This window comes from Parus major, chromosome 4, assembly GCF_001522545.3.
Source record: "Parus major isolate Abel chromosome 4, Parus_major1.1, whole genome shotgun sequence".
Lineage (NCBI taxonomy): Eukaryota > Metazoa > Chordata > Aves > Passeriformes > Paridae > Parus > Parus major.
The window spans coordinates 55,929,162-55,950,481 of NC_031771.1; the positions used below are offsets into that span (position 1 = coordinate 55,929,162).

The window sequence follows — 21,320 nt, forward strand, 5'->3', positions numbered from 1 at the left end:
GCCCCCGGACACCCCCGAGCTCCCGGCGCGGCCCCGCCGCCGCCCCCGCGGCCGCTCCCCCCGCGCCCCCGCTGCCCCGGAGATGCGCGGCCGTTGCGCGCGTGCGGAGGCGGCATGGACGGAGCGGCGCAGCCCGAGGCGGACACGCTGGTGCAGCGGGGAGCGGGCGGCGCCCGCCGGGCCGTAAGTAGCGCGGGGCGGCTCTCCGTGCTGCGGAATGCCCGCAGCCCTTACCGCGGAATGCCCGCGGAGAGCCCGGCGGGGCGGGAGGGGAAGCTTGGCCTGCGCTGCCCACGCCTCGCGGAGGATTAACGGGAGAGGGGGTGATTCCGATCCTCTCGGGCGCCGTGGTGCAGGATGATGCACGGAGGCTGCGGGAGCCGGAGTAACAGCCCGGGGCTTCCCCGAGAGCCGGGCGGAGCTCGGGCTGCGCAGCCCTTCCCCGCTCGGAAAGTTGCTGGTGCCGGTGCAGGGAAGGCCGGCGGTGGGCAGAGCTGAAAACACGGCAGCCGCCGAGCCGGGACCCGGAGCATGGGCGGGGGTCAGCGCGGGGCCGGTGTGTGCCCGGCCGGGGAGCGCAGCGGCTGCCGCGGGTGAAGCGTAGGCAGGCGAGAGTAGAGCAAGGCGAGAGCACTGCTGCTTCCTCGGTGCTCCCCAGGACCACCTGCAAGCTCTCAGGGCAAGGGCAGAGCCAGGGAGAGAGGGACGGAGGTTTCCTTTATCTCCCGCAGCCCCGAGGGCAGAGCTGCCGGAGGGCGCCGGGTCGGCGAGCACCTGCCGGGAGCGCCTGGCCCCGCGGGACCTGAGTCTCAGTAAGAGTATCCCCAGTGCGGTGCTCCAGAGACCAGCTTTCCTGTGTATTGCTAATTGTAGCAATATCTATTTAAAAATATTAAACTTCCTTATGCATGTATGCAGTGTTTACTGCTAGCAATTGTGTTTAAGTTTAGTCTGAGGAGGGGGCTATAACTAACCAAAGTACGATAGTCTAACCTGTGTTTTGAAAACTGAAGTGCAAACTGAAATGCAAACTGTCATGCAATAAATGAAAAGACAATTTGAGACTCATGGTAGCCAGAACAAATATTTCACGGTGTACTGAACAAGGACTGGAGTTGAGAAAAGCATCTGCAGACCATAGTGCCTGGGATCTGTGATTAGGCCAAAAACGTGGGCTTTCACAAGCAAGCAGTCCTCGGGTATCTGCAGGTCTTTGCTGTGAGCTGCCATGCAGCTTTTCTGACTGAACACTTGTTGCTGTGGTGATGGTCACACACTCCTGCCCTTGGGCTGACAGTAGTGATGCATGGGCACATGCATGGCCGTGAGGCCAAGGAACACCTATGAAGGAGGCATGGTTGCCTTCTTGATTCCTGGCCATTTTAAAAGACACTGTGGGTTGTGTTTATCTTTCCTTTCCTTTTTCTAATGTTGCCACAGGGTAAATAGTTTTTTGAGCAACAGTTTGATTTTCTTTTACATTCTTGCTTCATTGTGCTTTTGTCTTTATCTGTTGTGACTGAAGCCTGAGCAAATATTTAAAATAGTGAATGAGGAGACAGGTCATGGAGAAGTTGAATTTCGTATTCCAAGTTCCAAAACCTCTGAATTGAGTGAGCCTGAGGTTTTCTGCAGCAGCCTGTATGCTTAATAACGTCATGGTATTGAGTAAGTTTCTAAACCCAGTTATTACAGTGTGAGGTTTTCTAAGCACTTCTGTGATATGTCCTGCATTATCTTCCACTTAGCCTCATGTACATATAATTTGCCTGTACTGAAAGTTTTGTGCCTTCATTGATGTTTTTAATAACCATTAGGCTATAAGTTCCAAATATTTTTCATTGCAGGATTTTTTCTGATGTGTCTAATGTTGTTGAAGTAGAGCCCTTTAGGAATATTGCACCAAGATTACTGCATGACACTTGGGAACTCACACTTATTGTTTGTGAACCCTTTGGGAGCAGCCTGGTAGACCACCAGAAATATTTCCCCCAGCATCATTCATTCAGAGTAGTAGCAATTTCTTCTAAGTGCAGAAATGCTTGTGCATAGCAGAGAAATAATAAGCACCCAATATGAGGTGTTATCATCAGAAGTTAAATAAAGCTATGTCAAGTTCCTACATTTTGTTAACAAAGTAATGTGCAAACTCTGTGTGTGTGTGGCAGGCTCATTTTAAGAAGCTGGCTAATAATAATAAACTGTGTTTGGCTTATGTAATGATCTCAACGGGATATATTTCTTACAAGGCTTTTCACCCCCTGCACACTTCCTCCTGACCTGACCAAAACCAGGCTGGTTAATGAACTGTGTAATCTCTTAAAAGGCTCCCACATCATGTGGAAGAAGTTAAAAACACTCAGCCGTCCTACAGGGTGCATTTTGCACGCTCAGAGTTGGCAGCTACGAGCGCTGCAGACCCCACGTGCTGGGGGTACACTGTGCTCTGTCCCCAGAGCCTGGGTGTCTCATCCCTTCCCCACAGGGCACAGTCAGTGCCAGCAGTGTGGCACAGGAGCTCTGGCACATGCCAAGAGCCCCAGTGTGTTCACCTGCCCTGCTGTGCCCGCAAGGCTGCTGGAGCTCGTTCCACTCCACTGTCACTGCAGCTATGCCATATACACAAACCTCCTTCATGCTCAGCACCTGCATTTTCCATGCAGCTTTGTGCAGTTGACAGAATGTATCCACTCATTAACCTGTTGTGGTGTGGTGAGTGATATAACTGAAGCTGAGTTTCTTAGTCCTGATTAAGCAGGTCTTTCTCCTTTTGAAAGGATTGAGGCTTCAGTGACTGAGGAGGCTGGGCATAAATAGCAGTGAACTGTGCCTGAAATTCTATATTCTTATCATAGCTGTTTTTAAAATTGAAAGTACATTAAAAATACATCAATTTTAACACATTCAGAGTTGTTTTTCATTATCTACATAACAATATTTGCAATTGACCAGCCACCAAAACACTAATGTCTCTTGGGAATGGCTGGGAATGGTCTCTTCTGCCACATTCTGTAATCCAGCAGGAGAAGTAATTCTGGGGAAGTTGGAAAGGAATGCAAATGCAAAATCTCTCAAATCAAAGCAGTTCTGCATTTTATTCAACAGCTGAGGTGGAAGCAGAAATTGCAGGGTTGGGTTAAAAAGAGTATGAGGAGGATGAGGTGAGAAGACCTGAGGAGGGAGATGTACAGGTGTGCCATTGGGAAAATGGGCAGTGGAGAGTGTGTGTGGCAAAATGTTATTGTTGGAAACTTGCATTTAGATTACAAAATCTAGTTTTTAGACATAATTTTATTCTTTTTGGTCACAATTTCATTAATCCTTATTGTTGAGGGGTAAAGGGCAGGGTGCATGCCATCGCATGAGTTTTCATCCAAATCAGATCTACCCCCAGACTTCTTGTATCATCTTATGTAGTAAGGTGATACAAATAGAAATAACAGTAAGTATATTATATATTATATGTTATATATTATAGATTATAGATATACTATGTATATATATACTATAATAGAAAGTAAGGTAAGCCTTATTTCATTGTGCTAGTGATATACTGTCAACAATTTCCTTTGCTGAGATTATGCTTCCCCGGCATTTTACTTTTTGGTGTGAGAGCTGGTAGAATGCTTGCAGCAGAACTCTGTGAGGTTGAAAGAAGTTCAAATGTTCACTTATGCCTCCATAGATGTTAAGCGACATGCTGTCACTTCGAATGTAATGTGGCTCAGATTGAGCAAGGAGAAGTGTTTCAGGCTATTATTCTGCATCAAGGGCATCTGCCTGCAGGTGCTATGCAAGATAGCTAAGGGGTGTTTAAAACCCGAGGTACATTCATTTTGAGTGTGTTAATAATGGCTGCATCTTTTCTTTGTTTTTCAGAACTGGTCTGGGAGTCTTATTTTAGCCTCCTTAACTGGTGCTTTTGGGTCGTCTTTTCTTTATGGTTACAATCTGTCGGTGGTGAACGCTCCCGCAGGGGTAAGTGACTGGCTAAAGTGGAATTTAATGTCAGTAGAGGGCAGCCTTGTCCAACTATTGTGCTCCTCCACATCCTGCCTTTCTAGTCCTCCTGATTACACAGTAGGAGGGGATTAAATCTCATAGAGTAACGTTCCCTTGCCCAAAACCTTCTTTCTGCTTCCCATGAGGTTTTCACGTAAATTCAGTAAGTGTCAGAGAGCTAAATGCTGCCGTTGAGGTGAGTGGGTGCACATGGTTTGCTTCTTATTCTCCCAGATCCAGGCTAATCCTGAATCTTCCTGCACACTTTTATGTGCTAAAGTATTTTTTATATCTGACTAGTGAGAGTATTCAGTAGCTGCATGCACACATTCAGCAACTTCTGTTCATGCAATTCAATTCTAGAGGGTTACACAACATTTCATTCCCACAGCACTGATATTATAAATAATGCTTCTGGCTTTCTGTCTTCCTCTTAAATAATGAGCCTCCTCTTCTGTGTTTTGTTGTGATGCCTCAGTATAGAAGAGTTGTGGGGATTTCATTAAAACATCAGTTATTACAAATGAAAACCAGAACATTTTCTTTTTACACTGGCTGTCTAGAGACCCTCAACACAGTCAAGCATAGTAGGAAGCAATTCAGTGGAGTTGCAAATAACACTATTTTGAAAAGTAGCTAGTAAATATTGGGAATTAACTGTGGAAATTCCATTTCAAAATAGTTCCTTTCCAAAGGTAAACTCCTTCTTTTATGAAAATAACCTATTAAAATATGTGTCTAGATTTCCACCTAAACAGGTTTTTCATGTTAAAGCTAGATGAAATATTTATGCAAGTAATGAAAGAAGCATTTTTTAAAAATTATGTTTCATATGTGGATTTTATTTGGTAAACTGTTGACCCAAAGGAGTAGGAAGAGACTCAGCCTACAGAAATTTTTAATTGCTCACTTCATAACTTCTGGGAGTTTTTGTCAAGTTCCTGGTGTTTTATATACTGATAATTCCAGGTTGGATAAATTGGATGTTAGCAAGATGTGTCCAGCCATCATGTCACTTTACAATCATCAGAGGATAAACACAGCTTAGAAAAAATCAGCAAGAAGCTCTAATTCTGTGAGCAATGGTATTGATTGTCCTGATGGAAAAATCCTTCCTGCACAGCCTTGGGGTTGTCAACAGAGCAGTGAGAGCAAGCCAATTTCTAAACCTTTAAGTACCATTTGGAAAATGGGCTGTCCTGGCAGTCAGAGCTTTCCTGTCACTTTCTGCAGGAGTAAGGGAAAGAAAGGCTGTGCTCCTTGGCAGCACTCAGAAAGTTCTCTTTGAACCATGCGAGAGATTGCAGAGGTGTGGGTGGGGAGGTTGAAGATGCAACCCCGTAACAAATACTAAATTCCAGGTTTTGTACTTTATAACACTTCCAGAATTGTCTGGCTTTGTTTGAAATCTTTAGTGTGACTTTTGGGCTGAAACTGGGCACTATGCTGATGGCTTGCACCATTACAGGTGTGCATGAGGTCTCACTTGATGTTTCAGTGTTTGATTTAGAACTTCGTATCTCTCTTATTCATATTAAGATGTACATTAGCTAGGGCATAGGAGTAGTTCTCCTGACTAGGAAGTTGTGTAGTTCAAGAATAAAATATCACTCTGTCCTCTGACCCTCTCTCTAGCTCCAGGATTAATTAATGTGTGTCATTCATTTGCCTGAGACAGACTACTTTCCTGTTCCTGTCCCTGGGGCTGCAGTGACTGGGTTGAGGGGAAGAGCATAGGCTGAGGTCACAGCCATGGTGGGGAGCAGTGAGCCATACCAAAGCTGTGCTTCTTGCAGCACAAGAAAAAGAACCATTGCCCCATCTGTTTTCTCCTGTGTGTTAAGAAATCAGTCTGCTGCAATATGACTGATATGACTGAGAAACACCAAAGCAGAGCATCTTGTAGCTGTAGATAAAAGCAGCCTTGTAAGAGGTTATACCGGGAGTGCAGTAATTCCTACAAGTTGTAAGCAGAGTTTCATTTATAAACCTGGTAGGATGAATAGCTTCTTGTGGTGACATGCAGCTTAAGGATACTGGGTATCTTCTGCCCCTCTTTACTTCAGTACAATTCCTCTTGATGCTGAAGTCATCCAGCCTTACAGAAGGGTTGTATGCTCCTTTGAGAAGAAGTGAAAAAAGGCTTGATAATGGCAGTTAACTAAAACCCAGAATGTTTCCAGGATCCTCAAACTGAGAGCGTAGCAGGATGTCAACAGGAGTTGATGGAGTGAAAGAAGCTAATTTAAGACTGAAGTGTTGAAGAGCTATTTGTAAATTCTTGTGTCCATTTTCTTTCAATGCCACAATTTGTGTCATAAATTTGATGAGTGTCAGCTCATCAAACCACGGGGGAGTTCTCCTATAGTTCTCACTGGTGGGCTTTACTTCAGGTCATCTCATGAGGCAGAGTTAGTCTAAGTTCCTGATTGTTTCAAGGGGGAAATAAGCTGCACATACTCTGTTCAGAGCTGAGATTGCTTCCCACTCAGTTCCCTGTAGTTTTGTGGGAAAGAGCATGGCCCATCACAGGTATGATTCTCTGAGAAACCCAGAATTACAAGTTTCCATGGGCTTGTTCAAAGAGTTACCAGAATTTATTAAAAACATATGGGAGCATTTGGCAGTAGTAAGACAAAAGATTTAATTGAATACAAGATGAAGCTGTCTTTTTCTGAGATGCATTTCTACAGTCCATTTCATGGACTGATTGTGGGCAGTGCCTGTGAAACAATGATGTGCTTTGTGCTCTGTGCAGGAAGCAAAGTCCCTGCTACTTTCTGCTTTGTAGCCCTTGCCCTCTTCCTGCAGGAGGCTGCAGCTCTGAGTTCCTATGGCACAAACATACAGCCTGCTGTGACAGCTGGTTCAGTAGTTGTCACTGTGTGAGTGACCTCTGTAACTATGGGTAAGACAAGGAAAATATTTCTCTGGTTTTTAAAATATATCCATTAGATTCATACATATAGAACTTTCTATATTCCTTATATTCCTCTTCTCGTTCTCATCCCAGAACTACTACCATCATGAACTGAGAAAGCTGAGAAAATAAGAAAATAAGATATCAGCCACCATTTTTTGTAGGCTTTGTTTAGGGCCTAAAATTTTTGTATATAGGTTAATGCCTTTATTGTTATTGAGATACCTGATCAAAATCCCAAAGGAGCTTTTACACAAAATTCAATGGATTCAGATTCAGTGGATTTATTCTACCAGGTTTTTTCTGTTTCATGTGCATCTCCTGAAAATCTCTGTGTTTTATTAGCCTTCTGTTTCTTGGCAATGGGAGACCAGAGAGAAGTGCTAGTACATGTCAGAACATCCATCTATCTGTTACTAGTGAATGATTTAGTTTGTACTTTATTTTCTTGAACATTTGCAGTTATTTGATGCCTCCTTGTAAATAGCTAAGCTATGCTGAGAAAATTAGTCATAACACAAGGGGAGAGTAATTTGCCTACCTATTTTTAGCCATTATCATTAACAAGAAATGCTAATAATGTTCTAAAAGTGTTTTCTCTTAGTATTCATTACTATTAGAAATTAATTTCAAATAGACAAGAAGATGTCTGAATCTAAATATAATCTGAGTATTGGTGTTAAAGAACTAAGATGCTTTTTCTTGATTTAATGGCAGATTCATCCGGAATCTTACTGTGAGACTTCTAAATTATTCAAGCCCCAAATGGACTTGTTTTTTTTTAATTTTTTTTTTCCTTGTCTATTTAGAAACATTTAAGATAGGATGGGAGAAATAACCCAGTTCTCCTTTTAATTAAGGGCATGAGAGGTTTACTAGAAATTTGATAGATGGAAGACAGAAGATTGTATATTCTACCTTCACTTTTCCTAAGCATTTTGTAGGTGGATAGGAGATAATTCAAACTAAAGGCCCTCAAATAGAATATTTCATGTGTTCAAGGCCAGATTTTAGGTGAAGTTTGAAGTTCCTAGTTTGAACAGGGAAAAAGTAGAGGCTTATTATGCTGCGTCCTGTCCCAGGATAATTTAGGAGCTGTTACATTGTGAAGAAAATTGGAGAAGAAATTGGGAAGAAGTTCCAAGATTAAACTTTTGATATTGTAGATCTTGAGAACTTTTCCTAAGTGTGTTGTGCCCTTCTGCTGTGATGGCTGCAATTTCCTAGAACTGTATCCTAGCCAGAGCATCAGGCACCACAGTGGCACTTCCTCAGTGCTGAAATTGGAGCAGCATTAAAACAAGGAAGCTTGACTAAATAGAATATTTAGTCAATAAATAGGTGATGTCTCTGCAGGCAATACAGAGACTATGTTAAAGTGTTGTCCTGGAGCTATGACATATTTACCTTTTAGAAAGATGAATAACTTAGTCTAATTAAATACTGGGGAAGGGAAGTTGTTAGAAGGCATCTTTCAAAAACCTGTAGTTGTCCTCATGTGAGGAAAGCAGAGGAAGAGTATAAACTTTGGGACATTAAAGGCTAAAGAGTGATCTTGTCCTGGACATTCTTGTCTACCTGTAGGGCTTTTTCCCCATCTGCTTTGGTACTGCCTTGTACTCACATGTATATATGCTAGGACTGATTCAGTTAGTTTTATTCAGTTGTATCTATAAATGAGGCCCCATTTTTTTGGAGGAGGGAGACAGAAGACCAAGAGTGATTCCTGCAAGAAAGCTACTTTGGGTTTTCTGGGTTTCTAACTGTTTCTGTTTCGTTCAGCTGTATTCCCAAAATGTGGGGTTTTTTTTCACATATTTTTATTATGTATTTTCTTACAGTATATCAAGAAGTTTTACAATGAAACCTGGGAGAGGAGGTATGGCTTCTCAGTGGATGAAGGCACGCTGACGCTTCTCTGGTCCATAACTGTTTCTATTTTTGCCATCGGTGGCCTTGTGGGTGCCATTATTGTTACTCCAATTGTGAAGTTCTTTGGAAGGTAGGTGTTCTGGAAAGCTTGCATTTTCTAAAGTAGTTTCTTTCTTAGTCTCTCTAGAAAGTTTTACTTTTATTAAATAAGAAATAATTTAAAAAACCAAAAGAAATCTTTCCATTCTGAGAACTTACTGTGCATTATTTGAGTCACAGAAGCCATTTATCCTGAACAAGCAGTGGGTTGAGATGTCAAGGAGTGTGACTTGTCAAGTGTGCCAAAGGAAAATACCCTAAAATAGGAATTATTTCACAAAGGACTGGCAGAATCTTGTTCATGAGTCTACTGAGTATCTAACTGTAAGCAAACACAACTATCAATATATCTCATTTGCTTCGTAACAGCATTTGCTGTCATGTGGTAATAAAAATTTACTTCAATTTATATCCCTTAAATTCAATTCAATACTTCAGATTTTTTTCAGTCTTTGTGTCAACTTAAAATACAGTTTGAAAAACTGGCCTAGGATGAAGTTCATGTATGGCCATCCCCAAGAAGGGGTACACCATCCATTCTGTACAGTGCAGCATTTGACCAAGTCTTGACCATAGAGAATATGAGTATTTTAGGAGTGCTTGTGTTGGTGTGTGCTTGCATTTTTGCTGCAGATACTATTTCTGTCAAATTTTTGTGTCATACAGTCTTTTAAATAGAATTTTAAACTTAATTTACTATTTATCTATATTTAGAAGGGCACTGAAAAAAAACCCCGCCATTGTAGCATTCATCATAACTGCTCATTTGGATTTTTCTTAATTGTAAATTCAGTATTATTTGATATCTTTTGGTCAGTTAAATCACAGGAGAACATCATCATGGAGGCTTAAATATAAGTGTAAGCCTCCAGTGTTCTTACATTGCTGTTTTACATTTTGATGATTTCCATAAGATTGCACTTTCCTAGGTCTCTTTCTCCTTCTCCCAACTTGTCCATATGTCATTTTTCATCTCAAAGAGGGTATTTTCAGGTTTTTCCATTTCATGCTTACAGCAAGTCAGTATTCTTAGCTGTTACCCATTCTTCATGAATTTATTTTGTCACTTCAGCACTTGATTTTCAATTTTTAAATATTTTCCATAGTTATATTATTTATTTTTTTTAGGTTTTCAATTTCTTCTGCCAAATCATATGTTTGGCTTTAATATACTTGTTAGAAATATTAAACTGTGCCTGACTCAGACTGATTAATTGTCAGTATATTAATGAGTCTTTATTAAAATAAATAAAGTAAAAATGGGTTCACAGAAGGCTAGAATTTTCAGTGAAAACTGAAATTTCAATTTTAAACCTTTTGTGCAGGTTTAAAAATGGTGGCTGATCTGTTGTAGATACACCACTTCTACTGTGCTGGTCACATTTCCAGGGCAGGCCTTTACACTTGCAGACTCTGCCCATGTTGGTTATGTTTGTCTCCATTAAGCCATGAGAACAGCTCTGTTACAGATACAGTGGATGAGTGCTGGAGCAGAGATGGGAAGGGGCTGTGTGAAGAAAGGCTGCTCACCAGACTGGTTCTTGAGTTTGCTGTTCACACTGCAGTGTGTGTCTGGTCTAGGAGCCCAGACTGACACATCATTATGGTAATTGAGGAGCACACAGTGAAATGTTGACAGAACAATAAAATACTTTGCTGTTCAATTGCTCAAGTGTAGGTTGGAGGGCTGTAGGTATGATGAAGCTGAGCTCCATTTACACTGACACAGAATAATGAGCTAAGGGGGATTAAAAGCACTAGTCAGAAATAATGTATGACTTTAAAAGAGCACTTTTGAATCATATTGCTGTAAGGTTAAAAACATAAATTCCAAATTACTGGATTCATAGGCCCTATTTACTTCAAGAGACATGTAGAGTAATTTTTTTGTAAGGGAACCTTCATCCACATAAACGTAATTCCCATGTTCAGATGTGGCTTTGGCACTTGGTAATTTAAATTCTCCTCTTCTAATGAAGAGGGTCTGCTGTTGTTTATCCTGAGCACCCAGACCAATATGCTCAAGGAATTGTTCAGGTCACTTTTAGGGAGACATATTAGGCTGAGCATCACAACAGGCTCCTCTCCTTCTTGGTACCACAGGCAATGGTCACACTCAGTGCCTTCAGTGAAAGGACAGTGCAAGGGGTCAGGGTCAGTGTGCAGCAACTTCCCTGTGCCATTCCTTGCTCCTCACTCCTCCTGTGCTCCAGAATGGATCCTCATGAACTACAGTCCCTCTGGGGATGTCCTGGCTCAGTTCTGGATCACCCTCTCTTCCACTGACCTTGTTACATCCTCGCTCCATCTCCCCACAGAAGCCACCCCTGCAGCCCCAACACTTCCAAAGCCTTGCCATAGACACAACTTTCCATAGCAACACTCTAAATAGAGTGATTTCTTGTTTTTCTTCCTTTCCAGTCTGCCAAAGTCTTTGTTCTTAGCATGTTTAGTTAGGCTGTGCTTTTCTCAGCTGCATAGTATAAGAGTTTGCTGGCCAACTTTTTCTCAAAATATATGTGTTTTATAGTTTTTGTTTAAATTAAAAGAGAACAAAGCAATATCTTCAGATGAATGTATAAAATTGATTTGACCTGAATAAACATTTTTTCCCATTTTTGTCATTATTTTTATGACTTCAGCTATCTCAGAGTACATATCCATCTGAAAAATCTGTTCCAAATAGTGCAGTCATCACTCTGACAGTTATGTTGTATAGACTTTAAATGAATTGTATCCCATTTTTCAATCTTCAAGCCATGTTATTAATTCAGTGTTCAAAACTCACTAGAAAGGAGGAGGAGTAATGAAAAATACAAGTGCAAAAAATATTTCCTTTCAAAAAGGTATGCCTCCATTGTGAGAAATTGGCTAAATTTTTCAATGGGTGTAAAAAGTTGATTACAACTTATAATATATATATATTATAATATAATATATACACTTATATATTAATATACATGTATCCTTATATATTAATATATAATATTAATATACCAATAAAATAATTAATTATTAAATTGTATTAATTATTACTATAATATTAATATTACTATATAATATTGATATATAATATAAGTATATATATTATAAGTAATAACGTTGAAAAAAATTAGAACTGGTGGGACAGTTTTTCACCTGTTCTCTAGAAAGGAAAGGGGTAGACAGCCTTCCTAGTCATTCATTTTTAATTAATCCCTCAAACTTGAATGAAAAGTTCTGAAAAATGAAGACTAAAAGGAATTAAGCTTTTGGCAAATGAGAAACGTAGATGTTTTGAAAATTTTAAAATATATTGTCATGATTTTGTTAATCCTTTTTAACAAAGTAATAATTTGCCATAAAGAGCATTTATTTTATTTGAAAAAAACCCTAATGTTTTATTTAACTTAAATTTTCAATTTAATGTTTTATTTAACTTATCTGTTATAGAATGAAATAATTTTAAAAGTGGGGAAGAAATATGTAAATCTGTATTTTGGTTAATTCCAATTTTTAGAAAAGGGTTGATTTTTATTACTTCAATGAGCTCAAATATTTTTCCTAACTTTACAAGTAGGAAGTAATTTTCCTCAATGTATGGTTTTAATATCAAGTATTTATAGATGAACTATAATGACATAGATGATGTCACAGCTGGGAAGTTCTTGAAGTGTCAAAAACTGTATGGAACATTAAAGTGCCTGCAGTTATATCAGCTTATTGCTATTTGAATTATATTATTTGGGTTCTCCATACAGACATCCATCCAGAGTATACTTATTTATACGCATGTACAGAGCCTCAGGCCTGGCACTTGTGTTTTTGGGATACATAAACTGGATTTTGAAATACAGCTCTTCAGTTATCTACATTATGTTTTCTTTTAAACTGTGGTATAGGTTTGAAACTGTATCCACATGGGTATAGTGCTGTTTTTCAGAACTCTACTCATCTAAGAGGCAGCATTTGTTAGGCACTTTTTATTGATAGTTATTTAAGAATAAGAGCTTAGTGTGCTTCTAATATAACTAGATTGAACTGCCATGACACTGGTTTCTACCTAAGCCATCTTTGCCTTTTAGGAAATGCACGTTGGTGCTCAATAACGTGTTTGCAGTGGCAGCTGCCTTGTTGATGTCCCTGTCCTTGCTGGCAGGGTCGTTTGAAATGCTCATACTGGGCCGCATTATCATGGGTGTTGATGCAGGTAAGCTTTGGTCACACTCTACATGACTGAAATGCTTGTGCCATGAACACACTTTCTCCTCTTCCCCAGTTAGAATTTGCTTGACATCAAAGAGGTATTTCAGGGACTAGCTGTAGCCACACTGATTTCACTGGGACAAAATGGCACATGAAGAGCTGGTGGATCTGCTTGGAGGAGACACTGGAATGGATGCTCACCACGGCTGTTTCCCCACCTTTCCTCTTCCTGCCATGGTAGAGTGTATTTGTTTCCATGCCATGAAAATCCCTTGACTAGGAAAGTGTATTATGTTTATGAACTCTGCTTTTTGCTGTGTTTACAAGTTGTTGGATCCCATGCTAATGCACCTGCAGGACTAGGGAAGGTTTGACACCTCATCAATTGTTCCTATGGTCTTCCCAGTCTGAAAATAAACCATGGAGGCACTGCAGCTCCAGAATAATCTTGCAGCTAGAAGGAAGGGTTTCTGCTAATCTTTGACTCAGATGACCATCAAGAAACCAAATTTCTGGAGCTGTGCAAATGTTGTCATTGCACAGACCAAGCTCATACATTTGTTTGTTCTGCTTCTGGCATTAAGCAGCATTCCAACTCTTATTTTATGCCTATTGTGAAGAGTTCATTGCAGCTATAAGCCTGTTTTGAGAGGAACATCTGCTAATACTGTTTACAGTAAAAATACTTCATCTGACAATGTCTGCTCTGTCTGACTGATGCATTGGGCTTTTTTCCCTTACTCACTACAGTCTTAACATGATTTTGCTTGCTTTGGGATGAGCAAATTTAAAACATAAAATCTATTTTCCTGGAGATTCTCATCTCTGAGTAACCTTTGGTGCTCCACAACAAAAAGCAGCCTACGCACATTGCTGTAGATCTGTAACAGATAATCAGTTCCATAGATAATAAATGGTGTGAGAGTAATTAGACATACAAGGAAAATAATTCACGGTATGTGTGGATAGATATAATTCTGTTCCTCGCATGTTTTTATGCCACTCTTGTGAGCAGATTATCACTCAGGTGCCTTTCAATAGAAATTTGTTGCATACCAGGCATAATAAAAATGTTTTGACTTAATATATGGGTTTTTTTCTTCCTTTGTAGGCATTTCCTTAAGTGCTCTCCCCATGTATTTGAGTGAAATATCTCCTAAGGAAATCCGTGGTTCATTGGGTCAGGTCACAGCAATTTTCATTTGTATTGGTGTTTTCACTGGTCAAGTTTTGGGGCTTCCAGAAATATTTGGGCAAGTAAGTATTTAAGAGACCTTTTCTATCAAAGAACACAAACATGCTCTAAGTGTCATATTTTCATGTTTTGATTAGATTCTTTGCAAAAGTGGAAAACAGAAATATTTCTTTTTTGATGCACTTTGAAAAGTAATTTCCTCCATGTCTTCTAGAAGCATGTACTAAAAGCATGACTTAGTTTGGTAGATGTGGCTGGCAATTTCAACAGCTTGAGTGCCTTGTGCACTGCCTTATGCAGGTCTCCTTCTCTCCCTTTCTTGATGTACATCTATTTTTTCTGGTTTCCAGTTTCTTTGGACACCGTGGGAATGCTTAAGAATTTTTATATTTTTGATCTCTGATTTTTCAATGCGAGATAGAACTAAAAAAGGTTTGGTTAGAGTTATTATGGGAACCTGAACAGGAAGACTCTTGCTTGGTGATTTTAGTGTACCTTTTAGTGCAATCCTTATTTGTCCTGTTTTGAGACTAAGGGATAGAAAAGCAGAATTAGCACACACCTTTATGGAAAGATTATCTATTCAGATAAGACTTGTTTTGGTGTCATAGGCTGAGATTAACTTGGTGGCCACTGGATGTCATCATTACTCTGAATAAATGAACTTGAGTTTTATCAAGCTGGCAATTGGAAATACAGATTCACACAACAGGAGAAGTCGGAAGGGACCACAGTGGTCGTCTGATCCGACCAGGTGCTTTCCATTCAGAGATGAATCTTCAAGGCAGTGTGGAGGAAAGGTCTGCAGCAATCCTCTTACACTGAAACTTAAATACAGAATCCCTTCTGACAGCCAGAAAAAGTAGCAAGGAGTAGGAAAGCGAGAGGAGCTTGTCCTCTGTCTATCCAAAGGCAACTCCTTTGTAAATGCATGGTACCATTCTCCCTGACACTTTCATTTTTGCCTGACCAGCTTTCTTATTCTGTCCATTTATCCTGTTCAGCTCTCCTGAGGGCAAATAATTTGATTCAATTTACCCTTTATTGAAGGATAGATTTGTCCCCTGCCCATCCAAAGCAACAGATTTTAGGAAAAAACTTAAGATAGCTTTGATTGAGTGGCTTCTACAGATGTCCCTTCTCTTGCCTTGGAAGCAAGTCTATTACAGATGAGTGTATGAAATTTCAAGGGGCCAATTTGATTGCTTAGAATATGGCAGCCCTTATGTAGGAGGAGTTTTTTCTAATTTGGGTTTTTGAGACATGCATACACTTTTAAAGGTGAGATGTCATGAAAATTCTTATTCCTTGATTCCAGCTCATTCTTGCCGGTTTTATTTCTCTTTTTGCCTTCTTTTCATCACCATTGTTGCCGCTACCAAATTATGGAGGTAGTGTTTCTGCTTCTACAACCTGCTTTAGTGTGAAATTAATTAATATCACACCATTAAAGACAGACATAAATTTATGTAAGAAGAAATATGCTTTATCTGTACAATTATTTTTTTCAAGGTGGGTAACATCAGCATGTAAAAGAGGCAAAGTTTTGGCTGATGTGGATTACAGTATTTCCAGCCAATTTATTTGAGGCATCTTGAATATTCTAGTTGTAGATGTGGATGGGTCTTATTCTTTTAATTTCTCTTGGTTTCAGTCAAGCCAGGATTTTTTCCCTAGGTTTGTGGGGTTTCCATTGAAGATCCTTCAGTGGGAGGCAGTTTTTATTTTGCTGCTCTGTAGTTGTTTGTTTCTTATCAGAATTTATTGTAAATAATACTAGTTACTAATATTTGTCTTCTGTAATGTTTTTGGAAGTTTTCTGCTGAGATCTGTCATGTGTCTGTTACTTATAAGTTGAGCAAATATCTAAGAGGTTTTTAACCTTAGTGTCTAAGCACTGATGGTTTTGGAGAAAGGAGGGACAAAAACAGAGATGAGTGTCTTGCTGGAAGAGACTCTTTGAAAAAGGGATGGACATGAGAAGGGATGTCAGCACAGCTGAGGTGCTTCTTGTAGGAGGAGGTAACAGCAGCATTGCTTATGTGGTCAAGTAAAGCGAGGGAAGGAACTGACTGCCCCTTGTTAACATGAGAAAGAAGGAATAGAGTGGCTTAATCTCAAAGAAAATATGTCTTCAAGAATGATTTTTTATAAATATTGTGTGAATAGTTGCATGCTGAAATTCACCAGAGTGATGTTTGGAAAAGAATCCTGGCTGAAGTAGCTTGAGCAGAAAATTTAAATTTTAAATTGGAGCTTGATGCAATTATGTGGATTATATGAGGTTGCTGCCTTCAGTGGTTCTGTAGAAGACTCCACAGAAAAAGAAAGTGTTTATGTTGGCTGTGGGGCATAGTGTTAACGAGCATTTATTAACAACCTAAGTGATGACTTCCTCTGTTATCAAATGCAAAAGTGTCTCTTTAAATGTGAAGCTGTGATAAAAATAGCTCTAAAGCAATGAGTATTACTTGAGGCAATTCAAAAGTCCTTACTGCTTTTTGTATCGAGTAGGCTAAGCAGACCTAAATTGATTTTTAGCAATCTTTTGTTTGCCAAGATTGGTTGGGGTGCAGCAGGAGGCATGTGGGCAGCCCCAGGTGCAGTGCTGAGGGTCAGCTCTGGCTGGGTTAATGCCTTAAAGCTGTTGGCTGTTTCCTATTCCTTCCTGTTCCTTCAGTTTTCCCAAGCTTTCTACAGGAAAGGCTGAGGATTGACAATCTTCTCACTTCTTTCTGGTATCTTTTCATGCCAGTTCTGTCAACTTATTCTCATTAGTCTTTTTCAGCAACTGTTATTTATTCCTTAGAACCTTTCTGGTTTTTTGGTTGGTTTTTTTTTTTTCCACCACCTTCTACAGTGTGCTTCCTCTGTCCTCCTCCCATCACTTGTGATTTTTGTGTTTTAGGTTAAATTTCACCTCTTCTAGTAACACAAGCTCTTTAATCTCTTTCTCACCGTGTAAGCTATTCTCTTGAATAATTCTTAGTTTAAATTTGAACCTAGTAGAACAAGATAATACAGCTAACCCAGACCAAATAATACTTTAAAAAATAGAATTATATTAAATATTTCCTGTTTTTCCTGGATATGTTTTGTCTGGAGTATTCATTTCTGTGTCCTGCCATATTGACATGAACTAGACAAATATGACTATGTACAATTTTTAAATTATAGTATAAAAGAGCAAATGCAACAAAAAAATTACAATCTAATAAAGATCATAATGCATAAATACAGGCATTTTTTTGATTCTGAATATATATAATTTTATTGTATTTTTCATCAAAGGTACTAAGTTTAGAATGTGTTTCTTCAGAATGCAGTGTTTACCAAGAGTTATTATTTGAAGGAGAAAAGCTGCAGTTGTGACAATAGTCCTCTGCTGCGTTTACTTGATTAATCTTACTTGCTTTCCACAGCCCTAATTGCCTCCCATCCAACAAATCACAGTAATGCTTTTTATTCAAGATTCAGATTCTAACAGGTCATAACATATGAGAAAACCTATCTGCAATGTCTCCAATGAGGTTTGGGAAATGCCACCCATTTGGTAAAGCGTGGTCAGAGTACAAAGCACGATGACTTCATGTGCTGGTGACCTGCTTCTCCCCATCATCCCAGCTGCTGAGAGCTGTGTGCTTATTTTCATGTGCTGGCATCTTGTGTTCTGTGAGCCAGAGTCCTTAATTCCTCAGGAAGCCATGGCATCTGCAGATGACAGCTTGGTGCAGGCCCACAGGTGTGCAATGATGTTATCTGCTGTAATGTGGGCACTGCTGAATTATTGCCACTGGCTACATGATTATTTAATTCAGGCCATTTTTGGTTGTACAGCATGTGCAGCTTTCCATATATCTGACTGAAGGAAAAAACCATAATAAGATAAGGACAAACTATCCTAGACTGCCACTTCTTCAAGCACTGCCCTTCAGGTATTTTCGTTCTCTCTGTTTCTCTGATTCTGCAATTGAATCACCCAGCCTATTTTTCCTGACAGATTGCTCCTGCAAAGCAAAGGCCAGTGCACTGTCAACTTCAGTTTTGAAAGTTCAAATTTACACTTACTGTCTTGGGGGATATTGTCTGGCCTGATTCTGGCATATTCTGTGTAACTTTAGCTCTCCCTCTAGCTAACTCTAGCTCCTCTTGCATGGAATTATCTGCTCCACAGGTTTTCCTTACCATGGTAACATTTTCTAAACTTTGTAAACCATCAGACTGTCTATTCTACAGCTTCATTTGTTTAATGAGAGTGGACTTTAATCTTCCCTTAAATTACAGAGGATTTAGTTTCTGAATACATTTTCAATAGTCACAGTGTTCTTATTGTCAATATGCATTGAGCTTCAGTGTCTCTCTCATCTGTGTATGAGTACAAGAGAGAAAAAAATGTTTCACAGTGTGTATATTTACTCAGAACAGGTAAAGCTGAAACAGCTGCCATTGCCATGCTCTCCTCAGACCTCTGCTTTGACCCCCTTTTCCTGTGCCTGGTGTCAGGCTTTGCCAAGCTGCAGTTGTTTTCCCTGGAATTGGCCCCAGTGGCTGGCCTGCTCTGGCTGCTTCTCTGACTGAACAGCTGCTTGCCACTGGTACACCAATGGAGAAATAGGATTTTTTTTGTTTGTTTGTTTGCTTTGGCAACCCTCCTTTATACACTTTGGGTGTTTCTAGGTCATGTACCCAGCAGCTTGTCTAACTACATGGTTGCATTGTTTCCCAGTGGATAGTATGTTACTGTAAAAACCTTGCTTTGCTTGCATCCTAAGACTCACCAGGGGAACATTTCTGAACAAATTCTATTAGTGTGTTAGTGTTTAAAGGAAAAAAAAATTAAAACTAGACTAAACAGAAAAAAAAAAATAAAATTCTTGATGTGTCCATCTCTTGAATGTTGCAAGTAGAGTATATTTGGTCATTCTTTCTGTAAAAGAGTGTAATCAAGCTGTACAAGGTACAGGAGCAAGCAGCAATGACCACATTTGGGAAGTGGCTTCTTGAGGAGAAAAATCAGGGTTAAACAGCTCTTATGGGTAACCCCATGCTGGGGAAACACTTAAAGCATGAGTGCACCAGAAACAAAGAGCACCAGAGAAGGTTTAGTATTTATCTTGAAATGACATGCTGTCTTTTCTAGACTCTTCTCAATCTTTCTATAAAAGCATTTGGAATTTATTGCAAAACTCTAATGTGCATGGTTAGAATTACAAACTTTATTAGTTGGATATTGTCTTTGTCATAGAAGACGTATTAATTAGCCTAATTACACTTTTTTGAGGATTTTTAGCAGCTTTAATGCATATTCGGCTAAGGAATACCTGTTTTTAAAAAGGTATTTAGCTGGAAATAGGTTTGTGACACATGATGACACTGTCACAACTCATTATTTTAGCAAAGAAATTCTGCTACTGATATAAATATCAACATCAATTTCTGCAGGGAATTGAGCTAAATCTGGAAAAGAACCAATGAACCCCATAGACACAGACACTGTACTATATGTCTAGTAAGGAAACCTCTCTGTGATGAGTCCCTGCCAAGTTTTTTTACACAAGTGAACTTTGCTGAGGAATAGTTGTGATAAAACTAAAAGCTTCTGTAGATGCTGTGTCAAACTAATTTTCTTTACCAGACCTCTTAAAAATTATGTATTTGATGTGAAGGATCACTGTGGATTTAAAAAAGTTTATGTTGGAATTTTTCATTTTGCTCTACCAAGGTCTTTTAAAAGCACTCCTTCACCTGCACAAAAATAGACAGTGATGGAATAGGTTGTACAACCCGTGCAGCTGAAGACTGTTCTGAAAATGAGCTTTGATTTTACTTGTCAAAGCTTCATATTCAGCTTGATTTTTCCTTTGTTTTTCTTTTTTTTTTGACTGATCCTTCTTCCTAAGACTCTTGACTCAGATTCAGGAATTCCTTAAAACCTGTCATTAAACTTAAGATGAATACAGAAAGTTATTCCAAAGCACTCTAGGGACCTGAAACCTGCAGGTGGACACCAATGGCAAAATGGTCTGTTGGGGGTGCTCTTGAAATGAATCTGACACATCAGCATGATAACACAAAGTATGAATCAACCAGTTTCTTAATATCTTTCTGTGAGCTCTTCTGTATGTCTACCTTCTCCTCGAGTGACTATAGTTAAAGAAATTCTTCTTTAAAATACAAGTGGGAATCTTGATATATGGAACAGAGAGTTCTTATGGCAATAAGAGACAGGTGAACTCTTGCAGCTTCAGGCAGAGTGCTGGAAATTAAAGCAGCTTATGCCTTATGCTGTCAACAGAATATAAAAAGGTGTTTGTACTTTCCATTAAAGACAAATGCCTCCACCAGTTTAGCATTTTCCAGGATCATTTGAAACCCTAAAATGTCCTGTTTATAATAATTTCAAACATCTGGCTATGTAGAATAGAAAAAAACCCCATAACATCTTCACTCTGCCTAGTTATATTCTAAAATTACCGTGAACTGAAGCAAAGTCTAGTTTGGAAGCCAGTAAATTAATGGTGTAGCCAGAGTTCCAGTCTTGTTCAGTGTCTTCATTCATGATCCTGATGATGGTGGAGTTGTTTGTATCTGTAGAAACATGCTGCTTTGTGGAGTCTATTTTAGTATATACATTGCTAGCTCATAAATGAGTTCTTAAGAGCAAAGGTTAGTGTAGGACTTGGGAAAAATCACAGGAATTTTTCTCATCAGCTCTGGTTCACAGTTGTGGGGATTTTGGTAAGGATTTGTCAAAGTTTAGAGCAAGAGTTTGCAGGTGTGGTCTCATGGTACTCCTGGAAACCACTATGCTATTGAGCCAGGCTTGCAAAAGGTGCAAAAAGGTAACCAAGTTACCCTGGTCACTACCAATTCACTGGACTGCTGAGTCTTTTAAAAACACAGAAGCAAATCTGCTTTATATTCATGTAGTAAAATACAGAGCTCTGAATGAAAAGCTAAAACCTTCCCTGGAGAGTGTTTTAAGACTTCTGCTAAAGATACAGGAGACACACAGGTGCTTGTGAGTGGATGTTCAGATCCTTAAGG

General features: G+C 39.5%; 1 protein-coding gene across 2 annotated transcripts in view; it reads left to right on the forward strand.

Moving 5' to 3' along the window:
- Positions 1-78: 78 nt before the first annotated feature.
- The window catches only part of SLC2A9 (solute carrier family 2 member 9), an 82,080-nt gene continuing 60,838 nt past the window's right edge, over positions 79-21,320 (forward strand). Inside the window, exons 1-5 of one of the 2 annotated variants that reach the window (XM_015625603.2) lie at positions 79-183; positions 3,880-3,978; positions 8,764-8,924; positions 12,958-13,082; positions 14,190-14,335. In XM_015625603.2, coding sequence (XP_015481089.1) covers positions 115-183; positions 3,880-3,978; positions 8,764-8,924; positions 12,958-13,082; positions 14,190-14,335 — 600 coding nt within the window. In that variant the 5' untranslated portion in view covers positions 79-114. Of the gene's footprint in view, positions 184-230; positions 3,443-3,879; positions 3,979-8,763; positions 8,925-12,957; positions 13,083-14,189; positions 14,336-21,320 lie in introns of those variants that run through there. The other variant, XM_015625602.2, reaches the window with a different exon arrangement.